We start from the raw sequence: 24208 nt of genomic DNA, 5'->3' as shown, positions 1-24208 counted from the left end.
AGAAAACAAATATATGACAGCTACTAAATGCAATTAGAATTTGAAAGAAAATATAAAAATTATGCAATTAAAAAAAAAACAGATATCTAGAAGAAATTCTCACAATTTGATCCTTATGACATTAGAAATAACAAATAATTGTCAGATCTGTAGAAAAAAATATTAGAGTGAAACATGTTTTTCTATTATATAAAATTACATATAAAAAAAATTTTTCTATGTATTATGTATAATTTTATTAATAAAAATCTTGTCCGATACATATATCATTGGTATAAAACATTCACATGATCAAAACAAAAAATATATATAGAAGAAATATAGTGCGCCGTTATATATTCCTTCATAATAGAACGTAGCTATTTTCATATTCTATAAGTATAAATCATATCTTTTTCTTTTTTTGTACATTTATTATAAATTAGCAGCAATTTTAAATGGTGATTTAACTTTTTTCCAAGTGTACTGCATCTCTTTCATATAATATACAAGAAAATCAATTAAATCGATATCACTACGTTAACATTGTATAGCACACGTAGTTAGGACTCAATGGGGCGACTCCTCTAATCTTTCTCTCATCTCTTTCATCAATGAGTTACGTTTTAGGTCTATTATTTCCTCGCATATCGATCCATCGAAGTCCAATCGTACAGATCAAGCGAGAGTAAATCGCACAGATCTATAGTGTGAAAATAAATCGCTACAATCACAATGTCGCCAGACGCAACGCGAAAACGTATGGCACTCTTATCTAATATTCTCTTTCGTTATACGTGTCGTGAGTCATAAAAAATGACTCGGCCCGCCTGATTGGCCGCAATCGAGAAAAAGCGTTATTTGAGCGACATTGACTGACGAGATCTGATTTAGCGATCTCCCTTTTATAACCCGAGATTAACTAGTATCGGAATTTTGTCGCCACTTCTGTACCGCCTCTCGTCGCGCGTCGGGCACCAACGATGATCGCATGCCACCCAACACATTGCTGGTCGCCTCTGTGGCCAGGATAATTGGTTTTACGACCGTCGGCGGAATTTGTCGTAATACACCGCCAACCGCACCGACCGTGCCCTTATGTTCGTGTTCCTCACTCGCCACTCGAACCAACTGAGTCGCAGTTTCACCTAAACCCTGAATAATCAAATATTATAGATATTATAAATCAGGATGTTATAGAGACAGAAAAGAAGGTAAAAAAAAAATCTGTGTCACAAAAATGCAAATGGCTAAAATAGATTAGATTTATTTAGAAAGATGCGAGAAAGAGGAAGAACGTACAAACGGAGAATGAGTAAAAAATAAGATGAGAGGGCGGAAAATATATATTTCGTAAGAATAAAAGTTTATGATATAAGATAGAATTTACAAGTTTGTCGATTAAAATATGTAGGAGATATTATATTATTTTATTATTTTCGAACGTATGTATAATTTCTGAATGTCTCACCTCTTTTACTAAAGTGTAAGCATTAGCTACCCCCTCTCGAATGTCCAGTGGCTGACTGTATCTCTTTCGACGACCCTTTTGTCCCTTATTCTTGCACCTTACGCTAGGACCGGGACTAACTATGTCATACGCGGTCTCGGCTGTGGTCTGTAACGCTTGCACGATTCTGCATGTCAATTCTAATGCAGCCATCGCAGTACACGTTGTAAAACTATTCGCTCCGCGTTGTAGACCACGGACAATTCTCCCGTCTCTCTGATACTGTTCGATCGGTAACCAAAATAGATCGCGTATTCCTTGAACTAGAATAATAGTGCCACATCAAATGTATATATTCTACTTGTATTTATAAATTCTTTACGCTAATGTAAATTTTATTTTTTTAAATAAACAAGGAAACGAGATGCTCTCGATCACTATTCAGGAATAGTGCGTAAGATTTCTTATATAATTCGATGCATTTTCAAAAATAATTTAACACTACATTTAATTCTCAAAGAATCAGAATTATAAGCCATATATATACTCACACAACTGCACCACAGAATGCATCGGACCCACACCACCGAGTAAACTCGGAAGTTGATTCTTCTTAATATCTTGCAACCATTCTGAAGCTAGATATGCGAGAAGCTTATCGTATCCCAACAAGCCGTGCCTGTACGACAGTCTCTTCAGTCTTAATTCAGAGCAATTGAGTTCTGCTAAACCCATTAACAAACCCGCCAATGGTCCGTGAGTGAAATCCATACGTTTCCCCTGGTAATCCAACCTGATGAGAACTTCCGGGCCGAATACCACGCTTCTGAATAGATGCACACAATTTTAAGCAATTAGTGTCTCGTTGCAATTTTCTCGATAATAATAATTTTGATTTCACACACCTAAAGTATATCGGCTGACTATCGTCATGGATCTGCTGGACAGCCTTGGTTTTAGTCTTATTATCCCTGAATGTCAGCTCATCTTCCAAAAGTATCAATAGATTCTGATCAATGATATTATTCTGCGACATATTCATCATCGCGTCATTCTTCAACGCGTCATCATTCACGCTCATAATGGGCGGATGATGTGTAGGTGTTCCTTGTTTCGATACAGGGGTGGATTGCGTGCTATTGAGTGTGTTAGAGCTTTCTTGGCTTCGCTTCGATCCACCGCCTAGTTCGTTAAAAAATTGTATTAAGAACAGTAGGCTATCTTGGTCTATGTTCAGTCGCAGTGGCAGTAGACTAAGTTTCAAACAACATTCTTGGGCACTTAATCTGGGATCCGGCCTTACGTGAACTGCCTTCATTGTGAACATAATGGAGTGAGATTGCCTGGGTCTCGCCTCGCTGCTGTACTGATAAAGGAATTTGTTTATGTGCGACGACGCCAGTCTATCCCTTACTTCGATCTCGTGCACCAATAGCACTTGCCTGGATGCTTCCCGAGTGTTCTCCGGATAGACCTCATGTTGGAAGCGAACCTTGCTCAATTGCAATTCCATCAGCACATCGTGCCGTCGACCAGGGCCGCCCAGTGTGTGCCAATCGATTAATGATTCGTTGCTTCTCGTTGCGCGCGGCGAATTCGGCACGCTACCGAAGTGTACTTCGTTCGGACTAGACTTGTTGAAGCCTACTGCACCTATAGCGGATCTACTCCTATTAAGTAAAAAGAGAAAGAGAGGGAGAGTTAAAATTTATATTCAAATTTAAAATTTCTTTTAATCTCTTAATTTTAATTTTTAATTTTCGTACCTCCCATGCGCGATATTGTTGCGAGCGTTGTCGTTGATGGTCACGTGTTTCGCAGAGCACTGTAATTGCGAGCTATCAAAATCGTTGCCGCCATACATGTGCCATATCAATGTCATCTCACAGAGAGTATACTTCAAGACTGGTGCAGGATAATTTGGCGGAGTCTGCAACAGATCGGTTTTTCCGACTGGCACGGAAAAGTGATTATCCACTATTCTCAACGGTTCTTGGCACAATGACCGAACCTCAGGTACTCCGTAGCGCGGTATTATTCCCGCACCAGCTTCTTCTCCTAAGATACAAAATTCGTCATCATCGTCATCATCGTCATTCACGCCGCACACGATTGCTTTATTGCATTCTTGCGAACTCTTTGTTCGCGTCTCTATCGAACGCAAAGCGCACGATTCATCAGGGAAGAAGAATTCAACTCGATTCTCCGTCATTGGCGTCTTCCCGTTTTCATTTCCACCATTTTGGGTTGTTGTCGTTGTTCCCTTCACAGTTTCCTCCAACGCGTCTTCCATCAAGCTGTAGACTCGCTCAACCTGACTTCTGCTTAGAGTATTGATACTTTCGACGCCCAAAAGATTTTCCTCGCACGTCGATGTTGGTGGCACAGCGGTAGGTATGCTCTCGGTGCTGTTGTGATTAGTCGCATTGTTGTTCGGTTGCTGTTGCAGATCACCATCGTTGGCGACATACGTGAGCAGTTGCATGAGAGCGCGACCAGAATCCGAGCACGTGCGTATGTGCAATACATTGTTGCTCGCCCGGAGATCAACGCGCGGCGTACCACCATGCATTCTCTCATTCAGGCGCAGCGACAATTCGAACAGGCCAAAATTCATCACGCACACATAATCCCGCCTGATATCCACTCCTGACTTTTCGCGCATTAATCTGTCCGATATGAAGAGTGCAACGTCTTCTGCGATGAAGCGCAATGTCGATGTATTGGTCTGAGCGGTGATGTTGCTCGACACGCTGAAATTGCCAAGGGTCACAATAGATCTCAACGGCAGGTGAAGTGGCCTATAATCGATCGCGCAATCCCAAAGATGTAAATGCAGTTCAGTCAAAACGCCCGGTGGTGTGTAACCCGCGACCGGATGATCCGCTACATCTAGACAGTCTAAGAACTCTGTGAACCACGTTGTGGTAGTAGGACACATTCGATGCCTCAATGTGGCATTGCTTATACTTATCGCGACACGAAACGTCTTTATACGGTGCGTTTGATGAGCCGCTTGTATCCTCACTGCGATTGTCATCATATCCTTGTCACTAGGATTCACTGCTATATTACTGCCGGATCCGCTGCGATATATCGTTCTCTCGCAGTGTCGCGGTGTAACGCTATTGATACATCTCAGCGGTGGTGTCGTTGACGGGCTCGTTGTCAAACCGCAATGATCGAGCGATATGCTCTTCATCATGGCGCAAGCGTAGCTCAAATTCACATTCCCCTTGTACGCTGTTACGGAAAATATTGTTGCATCCTCCAATCGAATAATGAGCTCCCCTTGTTGTCCGGGTATAACGTTACGCATAGAATCGCGTACGGGAGTGTACATAGATAGCAGACCCTGATTAATGCTCAGAGTCACTGCAAGTTTGCTTTGAGCTTTCTTCGATGATATTCGTGTCTGCTGATGATCCTTGCGATTTTTCTCGTTCGTTGTCGATTGGAAAATACCTTCCTCATCCGAGTCGGAATCGGAATTATATTGGATCCCGCTTTTGCACATGCTGAATCTACAAATTATATGATTAATTTTCAAGAATATATCAAAATTTATCAAAATGTTTTTAGAATATTTACCTAGGATAAGCAGATTCCTGTAAGAGAGTCGATGCCAAGTCGAGGCCGATGTGACTTTCCATATAAGTGGTGTACTTGGGTCTGGGCGCTGACGGCTCCCACAGGAATAAATCGGTATTAAATCGATTATAGAGTTGTTCGTAAATGCGTTTAGACGGTATTTGGACGGAAGCGCAAGGTAGATTGATTTCCAATTGCAATCTAGAGCCATGTATACCTTCCTCAATAAATTCCAACATCTCTTGTCGATTGCCGGGTATAATTAATTCCTCGCCATCACTGTTTTAGAACATTAATATAATAAAAAGAATTATAAATATATAAATACATTAATTTATTCTAAAACATTTCACTAACTTTTGCTCATTCTTTTCACCATGTTCATGAGATCTCGAATGAAGCGTACTGGATTCGCGCATGATTCGTCTAGAAGTGAAGGGAGAAGGCGCGTGTTTCGGAGTTTTTTCCAAGTTATCATCCAAAATCCGTTTATCATTCTCGGGCTCTTCCTCGGAACTATCTTCCAATGGGGCACTGAGACGTTCTGGATATACAATGACTACCACTCTCGCCCAACCAAGACCGTCGCTGACCTGCTGATACGACGCAGCATCGCTTTTCTCGTCGGCTGTGGCGAGGCCAATTTCGATCGGCGTGTCACCCTCGGTTTCTACGTACAACAATAATAACCGACGACACTGTAATTCGTGCCTGGCTAGATAGTGAGATCGACTGTCCATAGTGGAATGAATTTGAGCATCTGTCATTTGCGCTATCATGTAATCGGATCTTACGGATCTCTTCCACCATGGTGCACGACTCATATCGTGCAAAGGTCTTAAATCTGGGACAGGAAATCTATGTAAAGAAAAAAAATGCAAATCAGACTTTATGCACCCATGAAATACCCTCGATTTTTTATATAATACCTTAGCTTTATCGTACATGATGACGAAGAAATTTTTACATCCACTCTGGAATCTGGCAGTGTTGCGCTATCCACAGCTTGATCAAATAATGTCTGTTGATTCTGAAAAATATGTTGCAACTCTTGATATCCCATAAATTGAAATATTCAAGATTATAAAACAATTCTAAAAATATTCTTGGAAAAATATACATAACATTGTATAAATATATATATATATATATATATATATATATATATATATATATATATATGTATATATGCATACTTACAGCATCCCTAGTATTTACTACAGGGTTGCAAGTACATATTGGTTGCGGATTAAGAATAGCGGATATTCTATCTACAATCGTAATGTCTATCTCGCCTTTGCAAGGTTCCATTTGAATGCTGAAAGATAAGATGACATAAAACTAATACAATTAATTCGCAGTTTACTATCAATTGATCAACAAGTTCTGTTTTTTATTAATTTCAGACAGTCTATAAAATATTAAACATAAAGTAAAATATTCAAATTGTTAGATAGTTTAAAGGTAAATGCGAGATAACTTACTCAATCTCTGTGCGTGGATGTGCAAATTTCGTTGTGTGAGCATGTCGGACAGCCTTTTGTGTATATTTAAATCTCATTCTAAAATCGGTTTTATTGGAAAATCCAATATTAGCCGTGCTTTCTTTCGTAAACGCTAATAGTTCGACGAATTCCATCGTTGATGCTCTGTACGAGTTAGGGTTGTTGGAATCGACCAAACATTCTACAACTTCCAGACTAGCTAAAGTCAAGCTTCCCGATATTGCAGAATACTGACTAGTAGTCTTTTCACTACCTTCGACTACCAGCGGTGCAGCCAGTAATCTATAATCAAAAGATATATTTTTTTTAGTTATAATAAATTAGAATTTATTATTGATCTAATGATTAATATACCTAATATGACTTAATCGACAGGCATCCGTGAGTGATTTTGACGCTGTATCGAAATCTTTACTTCCAAAGCCGCCCATTGCAAATGTTCCTAATTGTCTGAAAAATTCCTTTGCAGCACTCTTCATTTGTTTTATGCTATTAGAAGTTAGACCGAGTTGTTCCACGCACGGCGTCAATATATCTTCGTGCAACAAAACTAGAGCGACGGAAGATACTCTTATATGGAATTGAGTAGTCTCCGCGGAAGTGTCGTTATCTATATTATGTCTTTGTCTATTGTGTCTTGTCGGCAAATTCGTCACAGAGCTTTTTGAACTAATGCTACTGATCGATATACTGCCCTCCATACTGAAACTATTGCTCACGATTGAATCACACATTGATGTAGAACCCGGTAATTTCATCGGTAAAAATTCATCTTCGTTATCGGATTCGTCCACTGATCCTGTAGACCATCCTTGAGCATATCGTAGATCCTGTAATATATAACTCACAATTATATTATATTAAATCATATACATATTTATATAAAAACGTATCAATAATACTATAGTCTCATACTGTAGTCTTTAAGTCCTGCATAGGATGCGTCTGATGAATAAGTTCACGTTCTATGCGATTGAAGTCGCTGCTAGCCATAGGTTTCTCTGCATATCTTCTTGGAACGACGTTACTCATGTCTTCTAGATTCGGCGATGCTAGGCCATGCGCTAATTCTAACAAAACGTGCAATTGTCTGGGACTCAAGAACAAGGTAAGTGATCCCAGAATAATTTCTAATTCTACCTGAAAAAATACATATTATTCCATCATTTTAGAGGAAAATAAAGATCTGAATCGGAAATAAATATATTATATAAATTTAAATAGCTTTTGAATCAAAAGAGATTAGAAATAATTTATGAAAATTTATTTACCTTTGGTCCTGATATTCCTTCCCCTTGTTTCATTTTTAATCTTATTTCTTGTCTACCTGCTAACTTAGCAAACATAATTGGATTTAATTCATTCGAATTGTTAGTAGTATTTGCCTCTGGAGGAGTGTGCATACTCGGAGTAGGAGACATTTGTGCGGAGGTAAACAGACTGTCCGAATTCTATTGGCCAAAAGAAAGAGAAGTTAAATTCTGAGAAAATCTCTTTTGAAATCATATTTGCGATATCGATACTCTACGCGGATCTATATTTGTTTATACTTACTTTAGAATCGGGAGTAGAGCACGTACTTGCCAAACTTCTAGAAAACGTTCTCGCATGAGAGGGAAACTCGTCTGTATGGAAAGTCACTCCCTCCATGTAGAATCGCTTGGTGGAGAATGCCGAAATGATATAACCCTTTGCGGATTCATCGGGATCCAGAGATGTACTACTAGGATCTAATCCAGCCTCGTCGGAATATTCAAGATTCTGTATCCACATTTCGATCGCCACCCCCGTGGAAGAGTTCAAAGGTACATGTTCCAAACGTATCACAGTATCGATGAATCTCACTTTGACCCTGGATAATACTAATATACGAAAAATAATTCAGTTTCAGATTTAACAACATGACTGTACATGTAGAAATAAAATAATATTCTACTTGAATCAATAGTCTGCGCAAACAGCTCCACCGCTTCTAAAGGCTGAGCATTTCCCGCGTTGCTCGCCTCCTGCTGCAAACATTCTTGCGCCAGTTGCATACTGGACGTCATAGAACTCCACATAGACTCGAACATCGACGTCCCGGTCTCGACTCTTTGTCGCGGCTGCACCGTAAATCTGAGACCTTTCACTTCCATGTAACTCGCTTGGCTAAGTAACGCCGACCATGGTATACTAAGAGATATCTCCAATATAAAACCATCAACGAATTCCAGCGGAAGCTGTTGTTGCTCTCCCATCTCGTTGAGACCCTAGGTGTAACATAAATATTTATTCTTTTACAAAAAAGAATCAAATATATCAATTGTGTATTATGAGTATTAAATCAGAAAGAAGAAAAAATAATTTTTGTTTGCAAATCAATAATTGAATGTAATAGAGTCTGTATAAATTATCATGTATTATATAAAATATTACAGTGTGCCAATGACTAGCACAAAGATATCAATGTATTTCATTAATTAATATACAAATGCAACCATTGTATTTGTGCTATGTTGTTCTTATAATTAAAAGTAAGATTAATATATAATTTTTGATTATTATCAAAAAAAGATTTTATGTAAAATATAAAAACTTGTATAATTAAAAAGTATAATAAAATTACACACACGCACATATATATATAGCATATAAATATATAACATATTATAAATGTTTAATAAAATTTGTTGAGAATATAATAAGTATAAAATATAAAAAATATACAATATAAAAAAAGCACTTTTGATAAAAAAATCACACATTTAATAAATGCATTATTTCAATGCATTTGTTAGGTACTTAATTTCTATGATGATTTATTCATTTACACACACGCACGCACACCACACACACATACACATATATATATCAACTCTATATACATACGCTTGTAGTTAATTAACTGTTCTCTATACTTTGAACTATCATTATTCAATGTTTAACAAATTATTCTAAAGTTATATTATACACATTTATCGAAATTACATTCATTTATATTTATTATCGAATCATTGGTCATCATACGATCTCTTATTGGCTTTTAAATACATGTTATGTAGGATCAGCTGTTTAAAGCAACGTGCGAATGCGATAGTCGCGGCGCTGTAAATGCGTTTAACGCGCGTGGCGCATTTACCGAATAGTGCAATCTTATCTTTATAATTAAGCGAACGGAAGGAAGAAACGTGTGAGAGACAAAGAAAAAAAAATAAAATAAAAGCGCGTTAACCTACCTGTACGTTGAGGTAGACATTGTCGACCTGACCCTTGCCATTGTATAGATCGACGGTCAGTTGATCCAGCGATAGATCGTGGAGGAAATGACCGAGGTAACGTTGCAGCAGGTATTTACAGGCCCTCTTCTTTATATCCGCCGACCAACCAAGCCAAGACATCTTGCTCATTGAAGTTTCGCGCGCGCGTTAGGGCGTCTATTATTCCGAGGAAAATTCCGCTCGTGTTTTGCGTCTGTAATAGAGGATCATCATCTCGTGGTCGTCGCGTCGATCACGTTGTCGCCAGGCATTGTCTTTCTTTGTCGGGCGCTGAACAAACAATGTTGTATTTAGCAACGTAACGGACGATTCGCTCGACCGAGTCTCATCTCCTCGATACGCGCACCCACGTTCGCGACGCCTGACATAATATCCGATCGGGCGACCCCGATCCTCCACCGAACAATGGCGATGCGATGATGCGCCTGCACACACGCACACGTGTTCGTCGTCGGTCGTCGATCGCGTAGCTTGTCCCCACCTCGATCGGAGATTCGAGTCGAACTGATTCGGGGAGAGAGAAAAAAAAATCTTTTCTCCGACACCGACAAGGCAAGCCCGACCGTGAATAGACCGAACGAATGAGCGGCGAGCTCGAGGCTCGAGTTCGCTCGCATCTGCGTTTCATTCGTCGTGTCCAGAGCGCAACGCGTCAATCTTCGGGCGGGCAGTTTCCGAGAAGGAAGAAAAAAAAAATATTTCCCCGATCTCCTACGAAATTTCCGGTATTTACAACTACCGAGGGAAAATGGATCTCGAGCCGCGATAGAGATTATCTTCCGCGATAACAGATCTATCTCGATTTTCCGATTCGCAAAATGCGTGAATTTAAAGGACAGTGTTGGATTAGTTGAATCGGTGAGCATATCACTTCCTGCGCATGTGCGTTGAATGTCGTATCTGTGAAATAATTGAATCTTATGAAATGAAGATTGACCCTCGTTTAATCTTTTTTAAAAATTATTTCGAAATTTTTGGAAAATTAATTAAAAACATGAAATAGAAAAATATAATGCACAAATTATATCAATTTATTTACTTATATATATATATATATATATATATATATATATATATATATATATATATATATATATATTGTATTTCAAACTTAGCTTTCGATCACGTAATTTTTTCCCTAAGATAGGAACGTGAAAAATTTTGCTATTAATTTCAATGGAAAAATTTTTCACTTTTCAAGAAAAATTATGTGATCGAAAGCTTGTCGTTTACGAAATCCCGCCAAAACTGAAGTGCCCATATGGCTCTAATCACCATTTTTTAGCGAGCATGCGCGGAAACGAGAGCCTACCTAACGCATAGACATGTCTATGGTCTAACAAAACTATTGGCTGCACTGACATCTGACATCTGATATTTGTCGTGACGTTTGGCGCTCGCATCGTATTGCCATGATCGCGGCGTGTGATTCTGCGCGGACGATTATTTTGACAAGTACTTTGTATAACGTGTCGGTTTAAAGTGATTCGAAGCATCTGTCGATGAGAGGAAAGCGAGATCCATGGATTCCGATTAATAACGGTTTGTCGCAATCGTATACGAGATCCTGTCAGTTTACTTGAACAGTGAGAAACACTCGTTTCAATCGTACACTCTTCCTCTTGAAGTATGGCATTGACGAATATCTTGCTGCTCAGTCAAATAGCGGGCTACGTCGTGGCTCTTATCTTGTCACTCTGCATCATCGTGCCTATGAGCCTGCACCAGGATGAATTTAGGTAAAGATTGAGAGTTGCATTTTTCAATTGACGTGAAACCATCGCAATCATTTCTTTCTTCTTGCAGAGGACATTGTCTCCTGTTTTCGACCGGAGTCTGGCAGGAATCAGATGGCCAATTCGTGGTGAATTGGGCATCGCAGGCATACTGTAATTATACGATATTCGTAGGCCTGATGCTCTTCATAGCATCGGCAGTACAGATCTATCGGATGTCACTACTCATGTACCGTAGTGAGGATAGCTCGTTTCTCTCCGCGTTTGTGGATGTCGTCACGTCCATCATCCTCACTACCATCACCCTGGTCGCGGCGATTACCGTTACTTTAGGCTTTATGACTTGGTGCCAATATATGACCAAGAGGTTCCCATCATGCGAGTTAGCCGCTGGAAATGATATTGATAAGGCTGACGGTATCGACACATCTGGTTTTCATATCGAACTCGGTGCTGCTCAGTTTGGTATTTGGAGTAGTCTATCGATTTGGGTCGGTTTGTCGGTTTTTGCTGTTTTAAAACTGTTACGATATCATCAATTGGAGAACATGAAAGTATCTATGTATAGAGAGAGGCAAAAATTAATAGAAGCGACTACAAGTGGTACTCAGCAGCAGGAACCGAGTTAAAATTCAGTCGGTTAAGTTTTTCTCAGGGGTGATATGTTTAAAAATATGTTTGTTGAATCACAAGGGCAAATAAGATTATATCTCTAAAAACATATATTTATGTAAACAGTTACAGTATATGAATTTCTTGTTAATTTTAAAATGCCCAGAATTAATGCAAGTGAAAATATATTAATATAACAAATATTATTCTGTTAACAAACTGATGTAGAGACGATTAGTTTCACAACAAGGACAACAGTTCAAATTTTTTTTATTGAAAGGTCAACATACATATAGATATATAACAAAATATTTTTAAAGCATCACAAACATTTAAAGATTATAATCTCGTTTACAATTGAGAAGAAAAACGGGCTAAATCAAGAATCAAATGTAAAAGATAATGCAAATAAATATCTTCATAAAAAAATCCTTTAATTAATCGTTTAGATTCGTTTTTGGATCATCTTTAATTATTGTTGATAAAATTATTTGTGTAATATATAGAAATGATATAAAAATTAATAGTAAATACATAATATAAAAAATGTGAGCTTATTATTTCTTTAACTTTACATACAATGATATTTTTGCATGTTTTACTATTGCATCTGTGAAGTTCCTTAATAGCTGGAATCATTTGAGAGACTTGCTTTGTCTATTTTCTGTTTTATTGTATTGCATGGATGTCGAAATGACATTTTTAGGATTCCATGTATTTATTTACTATTCATTTTTGTATCGTTTCTATGTGTGACATAAATAATTTTGTTAATAGCTTTGAAGATGATCCAAAAATAAATGAAACGTTTAATTAAAGAATTTTTAAAAAGATTTATTCGCGATTTATTCGAAGATTTATTTATTAATATATTTTATTTTCTACATTTCTTTCATTAGCTTTCATTAGCTTTCATTAGCTCGTTCATTTCCCCTCCGCCCTTGTGTTTTAAATTCTTTAATAGTGTTTCTTGCATCATATTGTTTAACTTTCGACTTTCTATAACTTTAGATATATAAAATTTGTATAAATATTTTTGTTAATAATGTATATATATATTACAGTATAAGTATTTCCATTTGTAATAAACAAATATAAATATAATTCTAGTATAATATAGTATGTAACAAAAGTAACAAAAGTTAATATATATAATTGTTTTGTATATTTCTCTATATTATTCTGATTCTATAATATATATATATAATGCATGAAGTTATTGGATTTTTCGAGTTTGAATATATTATTTGAGGGAGAGATACTTGTTGCTTGAGTAAGAACTTACATTTAAAAAATATTTGAATGTTTATATTATATACGGATAATAATTATATACATAAATTATAATGTAATATCAAAATTATATCCTGACCCAAACTCATATAAAACGTACTGTATCTAATCCTAGAAATTTCAATACATATAACATTGCAAATATATCTTGCATGTTATAAATCCTACACAAAATGATCAAATGTAAATAAATGATCAAAATAGCTTCGAGATTTAAAAAAATTGTGCTCGTACTTTTTTGCATACTCCGAGTGTGCTTCTACGACTACCTGGTGGACACGTTCTTCTGGGAACATCGATTATTGCAAAAGGAGCGACATTAGTTGGTACACATTCCAATTGGAAGGTAGTTTCGTTCACGCCTATTATTCCATCAGGCGCGCAAGGGCCACCTAACGTTTTGAGAGGATAACATGTGCCGTTGTATGGTACCACGCCGTCTTCCAAGCAAGGATTCTCCACACAATGTGGCACTGCCTCGTCCTCGGGAAGAACGACATAATTCTTGGCCGGACAAGGACCTTGTCTATAGGCTTCGTGACAAGAATCATTCAATGGGAAATATAAGAATCGTGGTCTACAATCGCACACCCAGGTGTTTCTTGCACTGTCACCCGGATAAAGAAGCATATTTTTCGGACAGCTGCCTGGTATCGACACGGGTATACGTTCCGTTATTACCTGGAGTATATAAAAAAAAGTATATAGCCCATTCTCTTCGCGAATTCTTATATTAATGTTTTTATTACCGTGGAATTTCCACCGCTGACGTGGGACGTTTCTTCATCAATCGGAAATGCAAGATCCTGGCCAGGTATCATCATATAATTATACGTAAGAAGCACAATACTGATATATAAGCACTTCATTGTTAATCGAAACTGTGCCACTGAGAAGATCGAAAATATAGATATTTGTAAAGTTGAAAAGTCTATTCGCGATATAAAACGATATAAGTGCAAAGGTCAATCAGAGTCAGCATATAAATGTTTGCGACTAATGGCTATTTAAAAAATGATCGCGCATAAAAATGTCAAATATTTCGATCCGTTTCAGGTCTTCAGTGAGAAACTAGAAAAAAATAAAGCGAGATACATATATATATATATATATGTACTCCAAGAAAACGCCCATTATAAAGTATCAGAAATTATCTAAACAGCTATTAATGAACATTTTAGCTCTAATTGATACTTTTTATATCGAGATTTAATGCAGACGAATATGAAAATATATGATAAAAATATAATAATTTCTTACAATATTGTTGGTAATAATATCCTATTTTTCGATAAAAAAAGAAAATATTTCGCGCATGATAAGCGAGATGTGAACTTGAGAGAGATTATGCTTTGAGATTCTCACAAATGTACAATTATACTGAGCCTAACGTGACTACGATGCTTCAAGGCTAACCACTGTCAAACAAAAGAAATGAAAAAATATACCGACTTGAACGATATCCTCTTCACTACTAATACCGGTACATCTTTATGTGTGCGTATATCCATGCAATTTACGAGAAAGCCGTTTAAAATATATATACAGAGGAGGAAGAGGAATTCTTCAGAAAAATATGCTTCTCGGAATCACGATTCAAAATGGTTAAATCGCTCGCACCAAGATATGACATAGACCAACACTGAAATTTAAATAGTTAAATAGTTTTTTTTTTTTAGATAGATCTGATATAAACGATGTAAAATATAAAATTTCTATAATTAAAATCCAAGCTTTTTATTAATCTTATTAAAAAATTGAGATCTAGTCGTATAAACGCATTATGTATAGTAATATTCGAGTATCGAAAAAAATAACTTTTATTGTAATCACATATTTACAAAAAGTGTTCGGATCTTTTGGAAGAATCACTCATCTATCTTCAAGTTATCTTCGAGTTCTGCAGCTATTATTTCATTATGTACAATGTTTAAATCATTCATAGAAGTTAAGAAATTGCTCTCATTATATTCAGGCCAAGATTTAAATTCCTTAAAAAGTTCCATTATTTGTACTGGAGTTAAGTCACCAAACTGTGTAAATATTGTGTAGTCTTTAGCTATTAATCTGATTCCACAACCTGGTACCCATTTTCTAAAAATAGAATATGCAATTGTAATATAAAAATAAGATTTTTTCCTATATATATATATATATATATATATATATATATATATATATATATATATATATATATATGACAGCAAAATATTTAATTAAAATCATTGTACTCACTCTAATTCAGATATCACTCGGTTACTACGTTTTTTCATGTGATGTTTTACAAAATATGAAAACGTTATCCAATCTTCTGGTGATAATTGTGAGTAAAGATCGATTTTTGGCTCAACTTTTATCACATTTATTTGCTCATAATTCTGTTTTGCCCACATACAGGTTAACTTATGCTTATTTTTGTTGTTTCGTCTTGGCCAAGGTAAAAAAGCTTTTCTATTTAATGTCCCCAGAAGTTTATAATTAAACATTGTTTGGAACATCACTTTTGTAAAAGTGTATATTTTGTGGTTACTGATATCACAAGTGTATGTCTATATAAAATGACAATCAAATTTTAATATAATTATCAATTATACTTTAAAGAAAGAAAAATGAAATACTAACATGCCACAAAAATGGAGATATTGCTAAATAGAAGACAGGTCTTCCATAAGACATGAAATAGTTGCGAAACAATAAACTTTGTATAAGATGAGGAAAAAATAATTTGCTAGATGTTGCACCAACTATCTGCATGGAAGTTTCATCTTCCCATTCTTTATTTTCCACTCCTTGAAAAATTTGCTGAATATTATTCTCGTCTTTAAGTTTATAAAATGAGTAGTACATTGAAAGGAGATTAAAAGTTCGCAGATCCAATCTTCCAGGATACGTGTTATGGATTGCATTCAGTATCGGATGTAATTCCTTCTTTGCTTCGTATAGATGAATCAATGGTATATCAAGTTTTAATAATTCTGTAGTCAACAGACCATAACCAGGATTCATCTCGGCAACAAAACATGTATTCTTTATAAGATCATTTTTAATCAAAGAGAGATATTCTGCAGCGGAATCTCTGTCAATAAAATATAACACATCAACATCTGCCTTATGTAATTTCAACTTTTCTGTACAAATATTAATTAAATCTGGATTAACACTGTGCACATAGTTCAAAATATGGAGTATCTCTTTATCGTCAAATATAAATTTTTTTTTCATCTTCTTCACTGTTACTTTTATTTCTTCGACCTCCTTCTTCATCTGTTCAGTGTTTTTATATTTGGCTTCATTCAAATATGAGCTATTGCTAGTCAATGTCGAGCAATATACCTTTAAAATATGCTCACTTCTTCCTGACAACCAGGAAGTTATTACTGGCAAGAAGTTTTTGCTTAACATTTTGCTTCCAATTTGTTATAAGACAAAAAAGGAAAATCTAGATGAAAGTCTTAAATACTAAAATAATCATGAGGAGAAAAAAAGTTTCTTATCGAAATATTCGATGTTTTAACAAATATAAAAATTAATAAAGAGGAACGCTTTTCCTTAAAGCTTTCCTAGTGAAAGAGATAGTTGCGTATTGATTAGTTTTATCGCCGTCATATAAAGCATATTAATTAATGAAGAATATTTCTTCTTGATCGTAAGAATCAATTGGCCGATAATAATTGGCTGATAATAATATTTATAAAATTATTTCGAATCACGTACAAAAATTGAACAAAATTCAAACAAACTCGTAAGAGATACACGAGTTATCTCTTAAAAATTAACCTAACCTTCACCTAGTATTGCCCAGCCAAGTCTAACCTTTTCCTGCTGTTTGTACTTGTCGATATTTGGGATATAATTAATTAAAAATTGTGTAATCGCATAATTTAAAATTTTAAGAAATTTACATATTTTTTGTTTGTTTTTCTTCTATATTTATTAAATCATACATTAATCTCGAAAATAATAAAACTTTATCAAATATATTATATTTTTTATATTATTTTTTTATACTATTATTTTCTATTTTAAAATTTATACGAAAAGTTTAGTTATTACGTCGATTTAGTTATATCGAGATATACAATATTTATACAAGTAAGATCTATTTTTTGTCTGATTATTATTACATTACTATTGTTGTTATATATTAAATATATACAAGATATACACTCTAGATATTATCTCTCTGTTGTTTGATTTCAGGAAAGAAAACTGCTTATCAGTAACATATTTGCATTATTGTCATCATCATTATAATCATCTATACCAAGATTTTGTAAAATGGCTCAAAGTGCTGCTTTGTTGACACGTATAATAGCATCTTCCGTGTCCGCTACTGTACAAGCCGGTAAAATAATTCGAGATGTTTTAAATACAGGCGGATTAAACATAGTAGAGAAGGGTAAGAATGATTTGCAAACGGAGGCAGATCGTTGCGCTCAACGATGCATCATAACATCACTGAGTTATCAGTTTCCAAATATAACAATTATCGGTGAGGAAGAGCCATCCAGTTGCGAGGTACCTTCTGAATGGATCATCACGGAAGCAGATCAAGAGGTATTGCAACTGAAGCTACCATCCCACCTAGAGGATGTTAATCCCAAGGATGTGTGCGTTTGGGTGGACCCTCTGGATGGTATTAATATTTTAATTTGAATCCTGAAAAAAAAAGTCCTATGAGCATATGATAAATAAAATGGATTTATATCTCTGCTTTGTTTTATGCATATTGTTGCATTGTAAAGCATAAAATAATTGAGAACATGAATTATTTATGATAGGATTTGTTTTGCAGGTACAGCGGAATATACACAAGGGCTAGTAGAACATGTCACAGTATTGGTTGGTGTGGCGATCGGTAAGACAGCGATTGGAGGTGTAATACATCAACCATATTATATGAATGATGAAAACAGCACATATGTTGAAAATGGTCGTACATTATGGGGTATTGATGGCGTGGGATTTGGAGGCTTCGCGCCGAAACCACCTCCGGAGGGAAGGAGAATAGTCACGACCACTCGGTAGGTCGATAGCGAACGGTTTTAATTTATTGTGTTATATACTGTAATAATTTTATCACATTGAATATATTTTATTTCGTCCTTGTTTACAGTTCGCATTCTGACAGCATTGTCCAGAGCGCCATAAAGTCCTTAAATCCCGACGAAGTAATGCGCGTAGGCGGTGCCGGGCACAAGGTAATTACATGAGCGAGTATTCATGATTTTCGCTGATGATGATAACAGCAATCTTATGCCGTGATGATAACGGCAATTATTCGAAATGTACAATACGAATGAATTGAAACATTCAAAGACGAAACATTATGTTTATTTACAGATAATTCTCCTGTTGGAGGGAAAAGCTCACGCATATGTATTTGCCAGTCGCGGATGCAAGAGGTGGGATACTTGCGCTCCCGAAGCCGTTCTTCATGCGATCGGTGGAGTATTAACTGATCTCCACGGTGAACGCTATTCGTATAATCGAGAAACAACATATGCAAACATGAGAGGCGTACTGGCCACTGCGCCTGGCCAATTGCATCAATGGTACTTGAGTCGTATACCTGATGAAGTAAAGCAAAAGTTACAATAGGTAATATCGTGGATCGATATGATTTTTATTTGTTTTTGCTCAATACTTTTTCGGGTATTTCTTATATTCAACGGTATTTGTATTTTTTTGCGCGTCGAAAGATTTAATAATTGTTTCGTGTGGACGCGAGACGTAAACATTCCGTAATAATTTTATATTTGTTGCTATTCTGATGTAAAAAAAAAAACAATCTTGAAACAATGTAATTACATAATAAAAGAAAAAAATTTAGTTAAAGGAGACTTGACTTTAATCATTTCGCTCATATTTTGATTATCATCGAAAGATGTGAAACTCTTTCTTACACTGTGATTGAAAATAAGTTTAATAAAACTGAAATCATTAAATTGATAAAGAGTAGCAATGCGCATAATTTTTTACATAATCAAGGGATGACAGATGTTTATTTAAAGGGGCGTAAGTAGTTTAGATAACGCTCGATAGTGTATATAAATGAAAGAATAAATGTTCTCTCATAGTCAGTAGCTGACGTAGCAATCATTCCGGTTTTTCATTAAGCCTAGTAGAAGGGAGAATAAAAGGCGCTCTAAAGAAGAAGCACCGGCGAGTCAGTGCGCGACTATCGCAATCACGAGACACCCAACTTCAAAACAAATCGGTATTGAATTTTTCCGCCTATTGAAAAGACTGGTCGTCCTTCGAGAATATCGCCTGTTAAGAGAGAGAGAAAGGAAAAGAGATACGAAAATTAAGGAACTGACAAAATATTCAGAGGAACTCAAGAGAAGATAAAGCAAAACTCGTTAAGAGATTAATTAAGGATCAAGGACGACGACTGAGACCAGAAATGATGGAACGTTTTTTATTCGCAAAATCATTTTTTCTCGCGATATTCCTTGTGAATATCCACGAGTATCATGCCGCTTATACTCCTCCAATGGTTACAGTGGAACCGCTCCATCCCGTAGGACTGCGCATGTCAATTCCTGGTAAAATCTAAATAATATATTGGTTTACAATTATAATTTAATTAGGAAGGGGGGAGAGAGAGAGAGGACACTCAATAAATAAATAATTAAATTAAAATATATTAGATATAGAGATAGTTTATTTTATGCGTTTATTTTAAATTAATTGAAAAGAGTATCGTGAAAATTACGACTATTCTGAGACATCGTATATTACCTGATAAACAATTTTGCAAGAGAGAAAAAAAAATTAAATGAATCGAAGATGGGCCGAAGATGGAACTTATAAATGAAACAATCATTATCTTGAGCGACTGATTATCTATGTCTTGTAAAATTCGAATTTATTAAGGACAAAATCGTAATAATATATAAAACTCGATAAACATAAATCTAAAAATATAAATTTTTTTAAACTTTTTCTCACGTTATAAAATATATAAAACTAAATACCTTTTGTTTTAAATTATATAAAGCTATTTATTATAAATAATTATTATTTATATCGCAATTTATTTATCTATATTTTATATTTGCTCTCAAATAATCCAAAAAATAATTTACTAAAAAAATAATTTTATTTAAAATTAAGTTATTTGTCATTTGTGATTTTTTTAATGGTTGATAAGACTGACATACTAATGTGTTGACTACAACGTATAAATTAAGATTAAGAGATTTATATAATCGCTATTTTAATTTTGTACTGACCTCTACTACTAAGTAAACAAAAGATAATGTTACACATTCTAATTTGAATTCTCTTTTTGTACAGATGAACATGGAATCACATTAGTGGCCTTCCATGTTAAATTTAACGAGGATTTCGATGGCTTAGAAGCGGGACAAATAGCGAAGGATATTCTCAAAGTTCGTAACGGACGTTGGACTTATCAGGATCGGCATACTGAATTAAAGAGAGATGACATTATTTATTATTGGATCCATGTAGTATATCAAGGCCTTGGTTACAATAAGATTGATCAATCGCATCGGGTTGTCGGTAAGCTTTGCCTGATTATTAAGTCAAAGTTCAATTAATCCTCTGTTTTTTTAAGCATTTTTTGAAGCAGAAATTCACTTAAACTAAAGTTGATGTTAACTAATATGAATAATTTTAAATTTTACTTGTGATTTATAACTATGCATTCATACATATTATAAAGAACTTTATTAAACAGATCATTATTTGTTATTTTTAATTATTATTAGTGTTATTAGAGCGTTTATCGTTTTATTTTCAGATTTTTACAATTACGATGGCACTAAATATATCAGTAACAAAGTTCAAGACGAGGAAAATTGTATGACGACATCAGACACATGGATTTTCGAGAACGGCGCACGACGGCAAGCCTGTTCTCGTCAACTGCTCTTTGAGGACAATTTCGATATTATCAATAGCACAAACTGGAATTCGATTCAACGGTTTGCTGGTGCGCCGGTACGCATCATACTAATTATAATCAATTATTTATAGAAGAATACGAAGAACCGGTTCTATAATACTATTTTGATTAAAACACTATACTATTTTTGTTGTCATCAGGATTATGAATTTGTTGTCTACATGACCAATGATGTAACAGACACAAACGATGGCCGGCTACGCATCAAGCCGATTCTTCTTGATACAAAATTCGGCAATAATTTCACATCACATGGAAGATTGATATTAGAAGGGTAAGGCCGATGTGTACTTTTAGAATTACAATTAAAATTAAAATTAGACAATCTAACTAAGCGTGAGAGGATTTAATTTATATTGTTCGTTTGCTTGAAAAATTTACATCTCCCGCATATTCGATATTGAATTCATTTTATGTTAAATTATGTTAAATCTTGGCAAATATTACAGATTTTAAGTTGACATTTTTATAAAATACGATTTATTTTTTAATTAAGAGAAAATTTATTAATTGCTTGTTAATATTATAAAAATATATAGATATAGATCTCTTTTTAATATGCAATTTTACATGCATAAGATTTTATATGTGTTATGTTCAATTGCAATAACTTTTATACCATAATGTCTTTAAGAGACTTCACACATTAAAATTAAATTTAATTATATTTTTCAGTTGCACAGGACAAGTTGGTACAAGTGAGTGTCAACGCCAAGGTGCCGGCTCGTATATCTTGCCACCGCTGATCTCAGGACGTCTTAATACAAAGGGAAAATTCGAGTTTCTCTTTGGACGCATCGAAATAAGAGCCAAGTTGCCGCGTGGTGATTGGGTATATCCTCGTAAGTTTCTTGTTGGATTTTCAACTATCTATTTCGTTTACGTTATCACACGAATTTCGTTTCGCAGTGTTAATCCTGGAGAGTACCGAGAATATGTGGGAGTTTGGACTTCATCGCGAGATTAGGATCGCGTCTTCGGTGGGCAATGAGATACTGAGAACATCTGAGGGCGAAAATATTAGTAATCATATATTGAGCGCAGGTGGATTGACGACTTCTTTAAACGAGAGTAACGCACAGAATATTAATCAATTGCCTAAGAGATCATCGAGCAAATCTTGGGCGGATGACTTCCACATCTTCGAAATCGAATGGAAGAGCGGTCTCATCGTAATAAAAGTCGACGGAGTACAGTATGGCGAACAGACCGTGGATGGTTCATTTGGCAAACCAGTAAGCCAAAATTAAAATTTTATATATTTTTATTGTTAGATTTATTTCATAATTTTATCGAATCTCGTAACAACATTGAAAGTTGTAATGGTATCGTTTTTCTTGCAGTCATATTTAACTTTGGGAATCGCTGTTGGAGGTATTCACGAATTTCCAGATCTTGTCACGAGTAATGGCTATGTTAAGCCATGGCGAAACGTCGAAGCAAAGGTGTGATATTTAATATATAATTACAAGTTTTTATATACAAAATTTAAAAACATTTGAGAAACAGGATAGCGTATTATTTAGTTTATCAGATATTTTAAATTTGACACAATCAACGTTAAATTATTATTATTATTATTATTATTTTAATAGGCGACGTACAACTTTTATCGCGCAAAAAACAACTGGTATTTCACATGGGACACACAAACAGCCCTTCAAGTGGATTATGTGAAAGTGTGGGCATTATAAATGCGTTTATCTCTGCAAAACGATTCATCATAACTAAATATATTTTTATTATCGGTAGACATATTTTATAACACATTCTTTTTTCATAAAATAACATTTATCAAAAAACAATCTCTTAACTCGTTTGTACGAAATAAATAATAACGAAATAATAGACGTGTCGCGCATTTAATTAATTCTATTTTTAAGAACTCAGCGAAGCTATCTCCTTGATTCAACATGATAGTTCCATCGATTACATATATTCGAATGCATTCGCGTTGCATTTGTGGATCAGAAAAAATTTCTACCAACCTTGAAGGAAAGGTATAGGTGGCGTCAGGAAGGTATTGGGCACAGGTTGCAACCTATCCAGCCGCACATTGGGACCAAGACCATTTCCTAACTGCTCGATGAGCCACTCTCCGCGATATCCGAAACGCCGTTGATACATTTCCGCTGCGCGCGGCCCGTCTTCAGGTCTGAACTCAATGCGCATTGAGCCCTGGCCGGTTCTCCCGAAGTGTACGAAACGCAGAAGATTCGCGACGCCGCTCCTAGTCCATTCTTGGAGCTGGAATTGTCTCGGCCAGAATTTTTTCATGAAAATTGATAATCGATTCCTGAACAACATTCGCGGCCATGTGAGAAACGACGATGACAAATCAATTGTTCTGGCGTTTCGCGTCGACGTTCGATCGTTGCACCATGCGCTCGTCTACCCATGATAAAAATCGTATTGAATTAATGGAAAAATGAATTAATTAAAATAATTTATATTCATTATTTTAATAAAAAGTTATAAAAAATTAACACTGACGTACACATACAACAAGGAGCGTCGTTTAATAAAAAAATATAATTGTAGAACAAAATGAAAATTTTCTTTGAGTGAATAAGAAAGTCTTTGAAGCGAATTAACTCGTATTAATTTCTAGATCACTTACCGCGCAAAAGGCGATCGTTAAGAGCACTTTATCAATATACATGCTTTATTCGACTTACACTTACTGCGAGAACACCGGAAAATAACGAACGACAATTCCATCCGGCTTTTATGTCCTCCTATCACATGCTTCGTGGAAAATTCGTGATTTGAATTGAGTATGATCGTAGAGTAATTGATTCATGAATAACTGATTGTCATTCATGAGACACTCGATTTTTCAAACT

At 35.4% G+C, this 24208-nt stretch overlaps 7 protein-coding genes across 10 annotated transcripts; 3 read left to right on the top strand and 4 right to left on the bottom strand.

Moving 5' to 3' along the window:
* Nucleotides 1-228: 228 nt before the first annotated feature.
* On the bottom strand, nt 229-10360 carry LOC126853427 (autophagy-related protein 2 homolog B). Its single transcript, XM_050599153.1, has 16 exons — nt 9741-10360; nt 8462-8774; nt 8080-8387; nt 7797-7976; nt 7441-7665; nt 6880-7355; nt 6505-6807; nt 6221-6338; nt 5950-6050; nt 5378-5878; nt 5021-5299; nt 3196-4953; nt 2335-3099; nt 1981-2255; nt 1451-1752; nt 229-1134 (listed from the first exon to the last, which is right to left on the bottom strand). Exons 1-16 carry the CDS (start codon nt 9909-9911, stop codon nt 898-900), a joined length of 6312 nt encoding a protein of 2103 aa, XP_050455110.1. The 5' UTR covers nt 9912-10360; the 3' UTR covers nt 229-897.
* A 768-nt stretch (nt 10361-11128) lies between these two features.
* LOC126853495 (transmembrane protein 179) lies at nt 11129-12241 on the top strand. The gene is made up of 2 exons (XM_050599309.1): nt 11129-11521; nt 11589-12241. Exons 1-2 carry the CDS (start codon nt 11412-11414, stop codon nt 12145-12147), a joined length of 669 nt encoding a protein of 222 aa, XP_050455266.1. The 5' UTR covers nt 11129-11411; the 3' UTR covers nt 12148-12241.
* A 142-nt stretch (nt 12242-12383) lies between these two features.
* Nucleotides 12384-14306, bottom strand: LOC126853500 (uncharacterized). The gene is made up of 2 exons (XM_050599315.1): nt 14173-14306; nt 12384-14104 (listed from the first exon to the last, which is right to left on the bottom strand). The coding sequence occupies exons 1-2, from the start codon at nt 14290-14292 to the stop codon at nt 13637-13639; spliced, it is 588 nt and encodes a 195-aa protein (XP_050455272.1). The 5' UTR covers nt 14293-14306; the 3' UTR covers nt 12384-13636.
* On the bottom strand, nt 14177-16832 carry LOC126853462 (dimethyladenosine transferase 2, mitochondrial). Of its 2 annotated transcripts, XR_007687971.1 has the most exons (5): nt 16046-16832; nt 15659-15972; nt 15265-15517; nt 14876-15065; nt 14177-14312 (listed from the first exon to the last, which is right to left on the bottom strand). XR_007687971.1 is itself a non-coding variant. In XM_050599247.1 (3 exons), the coding sequence occupies exons 1-3, from the start codon at nt 16823-16825 to the stop codon at nt 15292-15294; spliced, it is 1320 nt and encodes a 439-aa protein (XP_050455204.1). In that variant the 5' UTR covers nt 16826-16832; the 3' UTR covers nt 15145-15291. The 2 variants fall into 2 exon arrangements, 1 of the variants encoding a protein (XP_050455204.1); XM_050599247.1 differs by lacking the exons at nt 14177-14312; nt 14876-15065 and having other exon boundaries at nt 15145-15517.
* A 131-nt stretch (nt 16833-16963) lies between these two features.
* On the top strand, nt 16964-19677 carry LOC126853485 (3'(2'),5'-bisphosphate nucleotidase 1). Of its 3 annotated transcripts, XM_050599290.1 has the most exons (6): nt 17306-17515; nt 17624-18059; nt 18219-18447; nt 18540-18624; nt 18767-19024; nt 19544-19677. In XM_050599290.1, the coding sequence occupies exons 2-5, from the start codon at nt 17702-17704 to the stop codon at nt 19022-19024; spliced, it is 930 nt and encodes a 309-aa protein (XP_050455247.1). In that variant the 5' UTR covers nt 17306-17515; nt 17624-17701; the 3' UTR covers nt 19544-19677. The 3 variants fall into 3 exon arrangements, with proteins under 3 accessions (XP_050455246.1, XP_050455247.1, XP_050455245.1); XM_050599289.1 differs by lacking the exons at nt 17306-17515; nt 19544-19677 and adding an exon at nt 16964-17069 and having other exon boundaries at nt 18767-19264; XM_050599288.1 differs by lacking the exon at nt 19544-19677 and having other exon boundaries at nt 18767-19264.
* On the bottom strand, nt 17956-24052 carry LOC126853505 (uncharacterized). The gene is made up of 3 exons (XM_050599323.1): nt 23983-24052; nt 23351-23753; nt 17956-18082 (listed from the first exon to the last, which is right to left on the bottom strand). The coding sequence occupies exons 1-3, from the start codon at nt 24022-24024 to the stop codon at nt 18063-18065; spliced, it is 465 nt and encodes a 154-aa protein (XP_050455280.1). The 5' UTR covers nt 24025-24052; the 3' UTR covers nt 17956-18062.
* Nucleotides 19829-23212, top strand: LOC126853461 (beta-1,3-glucan-binding protein-like). The gene is made up of 8 exons (XM_050599246.1): nt 19829-19974; nt 20729-20956; nt 21198-21397; nt 21503-21636; nt 22038-22204; nt 22272-22597; nt 22706-22807; nt 22958-23212. The coding sequence occupies exons 1-8, from the start codon at nt 19833-19835 to the stop codon at nt 23054-23056; spliced, it is 1398 nt and encodes a 465-aa protein (XP_050455203.1). The 5' UTR covers nt 19829-19832; the 3' UTR covers nt 23057-23212.
* Nucleotides 24053-24208: the final 156 nt, after the last annotated feature.

Source organism: Cataglyphis hispanica, chromosome 12 (genome assembly GCF_021464435.1).
Source record: "Cataglyphis hispanica isolate Lineage 1 chromosome 12, ULB_Chis1_1.0, whole genome shotgun sequence".
Lineage (NCBI taxonomy): Eukaryota > Metazoa > Arthropoda > Insecta > Hymenoptera > Formicidae > Cataglyphis > Cataglyphis hispanica.
This window is presented reverse-complemented; position numbering and strand designations above follow the sequence as displayed.

Excerpts from the sequence above, each read along its gene's own strand:
- LOC126853427 (XM_050599153.1), bottom strand. The coding sequence starts at position 9,911 with ATGAGCAAGATGTCTTGGCTTGGTTGGTCGGCGGATATAAAGAAGAGG. Across the intron at positions 7,977-8,079 it reads GCTCTACTCCCGATTCTAAA|AATTCGGACAGTCTGTTTAC; the intron begins GTAAGTATAAAC and ends TTTGGCCAATAG. Across the intron at positions 5,879-5,949 it reads TCATGTACGATAAAGCTAAG|ATTTCCTGTCCCAGATTTAA; the intron begins GTATTATATAAA and ends TTCTTTACATAG.
- LOC126853495 (XM_050599309.1), top strand. The coding sequence starts at position 11,412 with ATGGCATTGACGAATATCTTGCTGCTCAGTCAAATAGCGGGCTACGTC. Across the intron at positions 11,522-11,588 it reads CTGCACCAGGATGAATTTAG|AGGACATTGTCTCCTGTTTT; the intron begins GTAAAGATTGAG and ends TTCTTCTTGCAG.
- LOC126853500 (XM_050599315.1), bottom strand. The coding sequence starts at position 14,292 with ATGAAGTGCTTATATATCAGTATTGTGCTTCTTACGTATAATTATATG. Across the intron at positions 14,105-14,172 it reads TCAGCGGTGGAAATTCCACG|GTAATAACGGAACGTATACC; the intron begins GTAATAAAAACA and ends TATATACTCCAG.
- LOC126853462 (XM_050599247.1), bottom strand. The coding sequence starts at position 16,825 with ATGTTAAGCAAAAACTTCTTGCCAGTAATAACTTCCTGGTTGTCAGGA. Across the intron at positions 15,973-16,045 it reads TATCTCCATTTTTGTGGCAT|ACATACACTTGTGATATCAG; the intron begins GTTAGTATTTCA and ends CATTTTATATAG. Across the intron at positions 15,518-15,658 it reads CGAGTGATATCTGAATTAGA|AAAATGGGTACCAGGTTGTG; the intron begins GTGAGTACAATG and ends TTCTATTTTTAG.
- LOC126853485 (XM_050599290.1), top strand. The coding sequence starts at position 17,702 with ATGGCTCAAAGTGCTGCTTTGTTGACACGTATAATAGCATCTTCCGTG. Across the intron at positions 18,060-18,218 it reads TTGGGTGGACCCTCTGGATG|GTACAGCGGAATATACACAA; the intron begins GTATTAATATTT and ends TTTGTTTTGCAG. Across the intron at positions 18,448-18,539 it reads AGAATAGTCACGACCACTCG|TTCGCATTCTGACAGCATTG; the intron begins GTAGGTCGATAG and ends CCTTGTTTACAG.
- LOC126853461 (XM_050599246.1), top strand. The coding sequence starts at position 19,833 with ATGATGGAACGTTTTTTATTCGCAAAATCATTTTTTCTCGCGATATTC. Across the intron at positions 22,205-22,271 it reads TGGTGATTGGGTATATCCTC|TGTTAATCCTGGAGAGTACC; the intron begins GTAAGTTTCTTG and ends TTCGTTTCGCAG. Across the intron at positions 22,808-22,957 it reads GGCGAAACGTCGAAGCAAAG|GCGACGTACAACTTTTATCG; the intron begins GTGTGATATTTA and ends TTATTTTAATAG.
- LOC126853505 (XM_050599323.1), bottom strand. The coding sequence starts at position 24,024 with ATGTATATTGATAAAGTGCTCTTAACGATCGCCTTTTGCGCG. Across the intron at positions 23,754-23,982 it reads TAACGATCGCCTTTTGCGCG|ACGAGCGCATGGTGCAACGA; the intron begins GTAAGTGATCTA and ends TATCATGGGTAG. Across the intron at positions 18,083-23,350 it reads ACCTATACCTTTCCTTCAAG|GATTCAAATTAAAATATTAA; the intron begins GTTGGTAGAAAT and ends TTTTTTTTTCAG.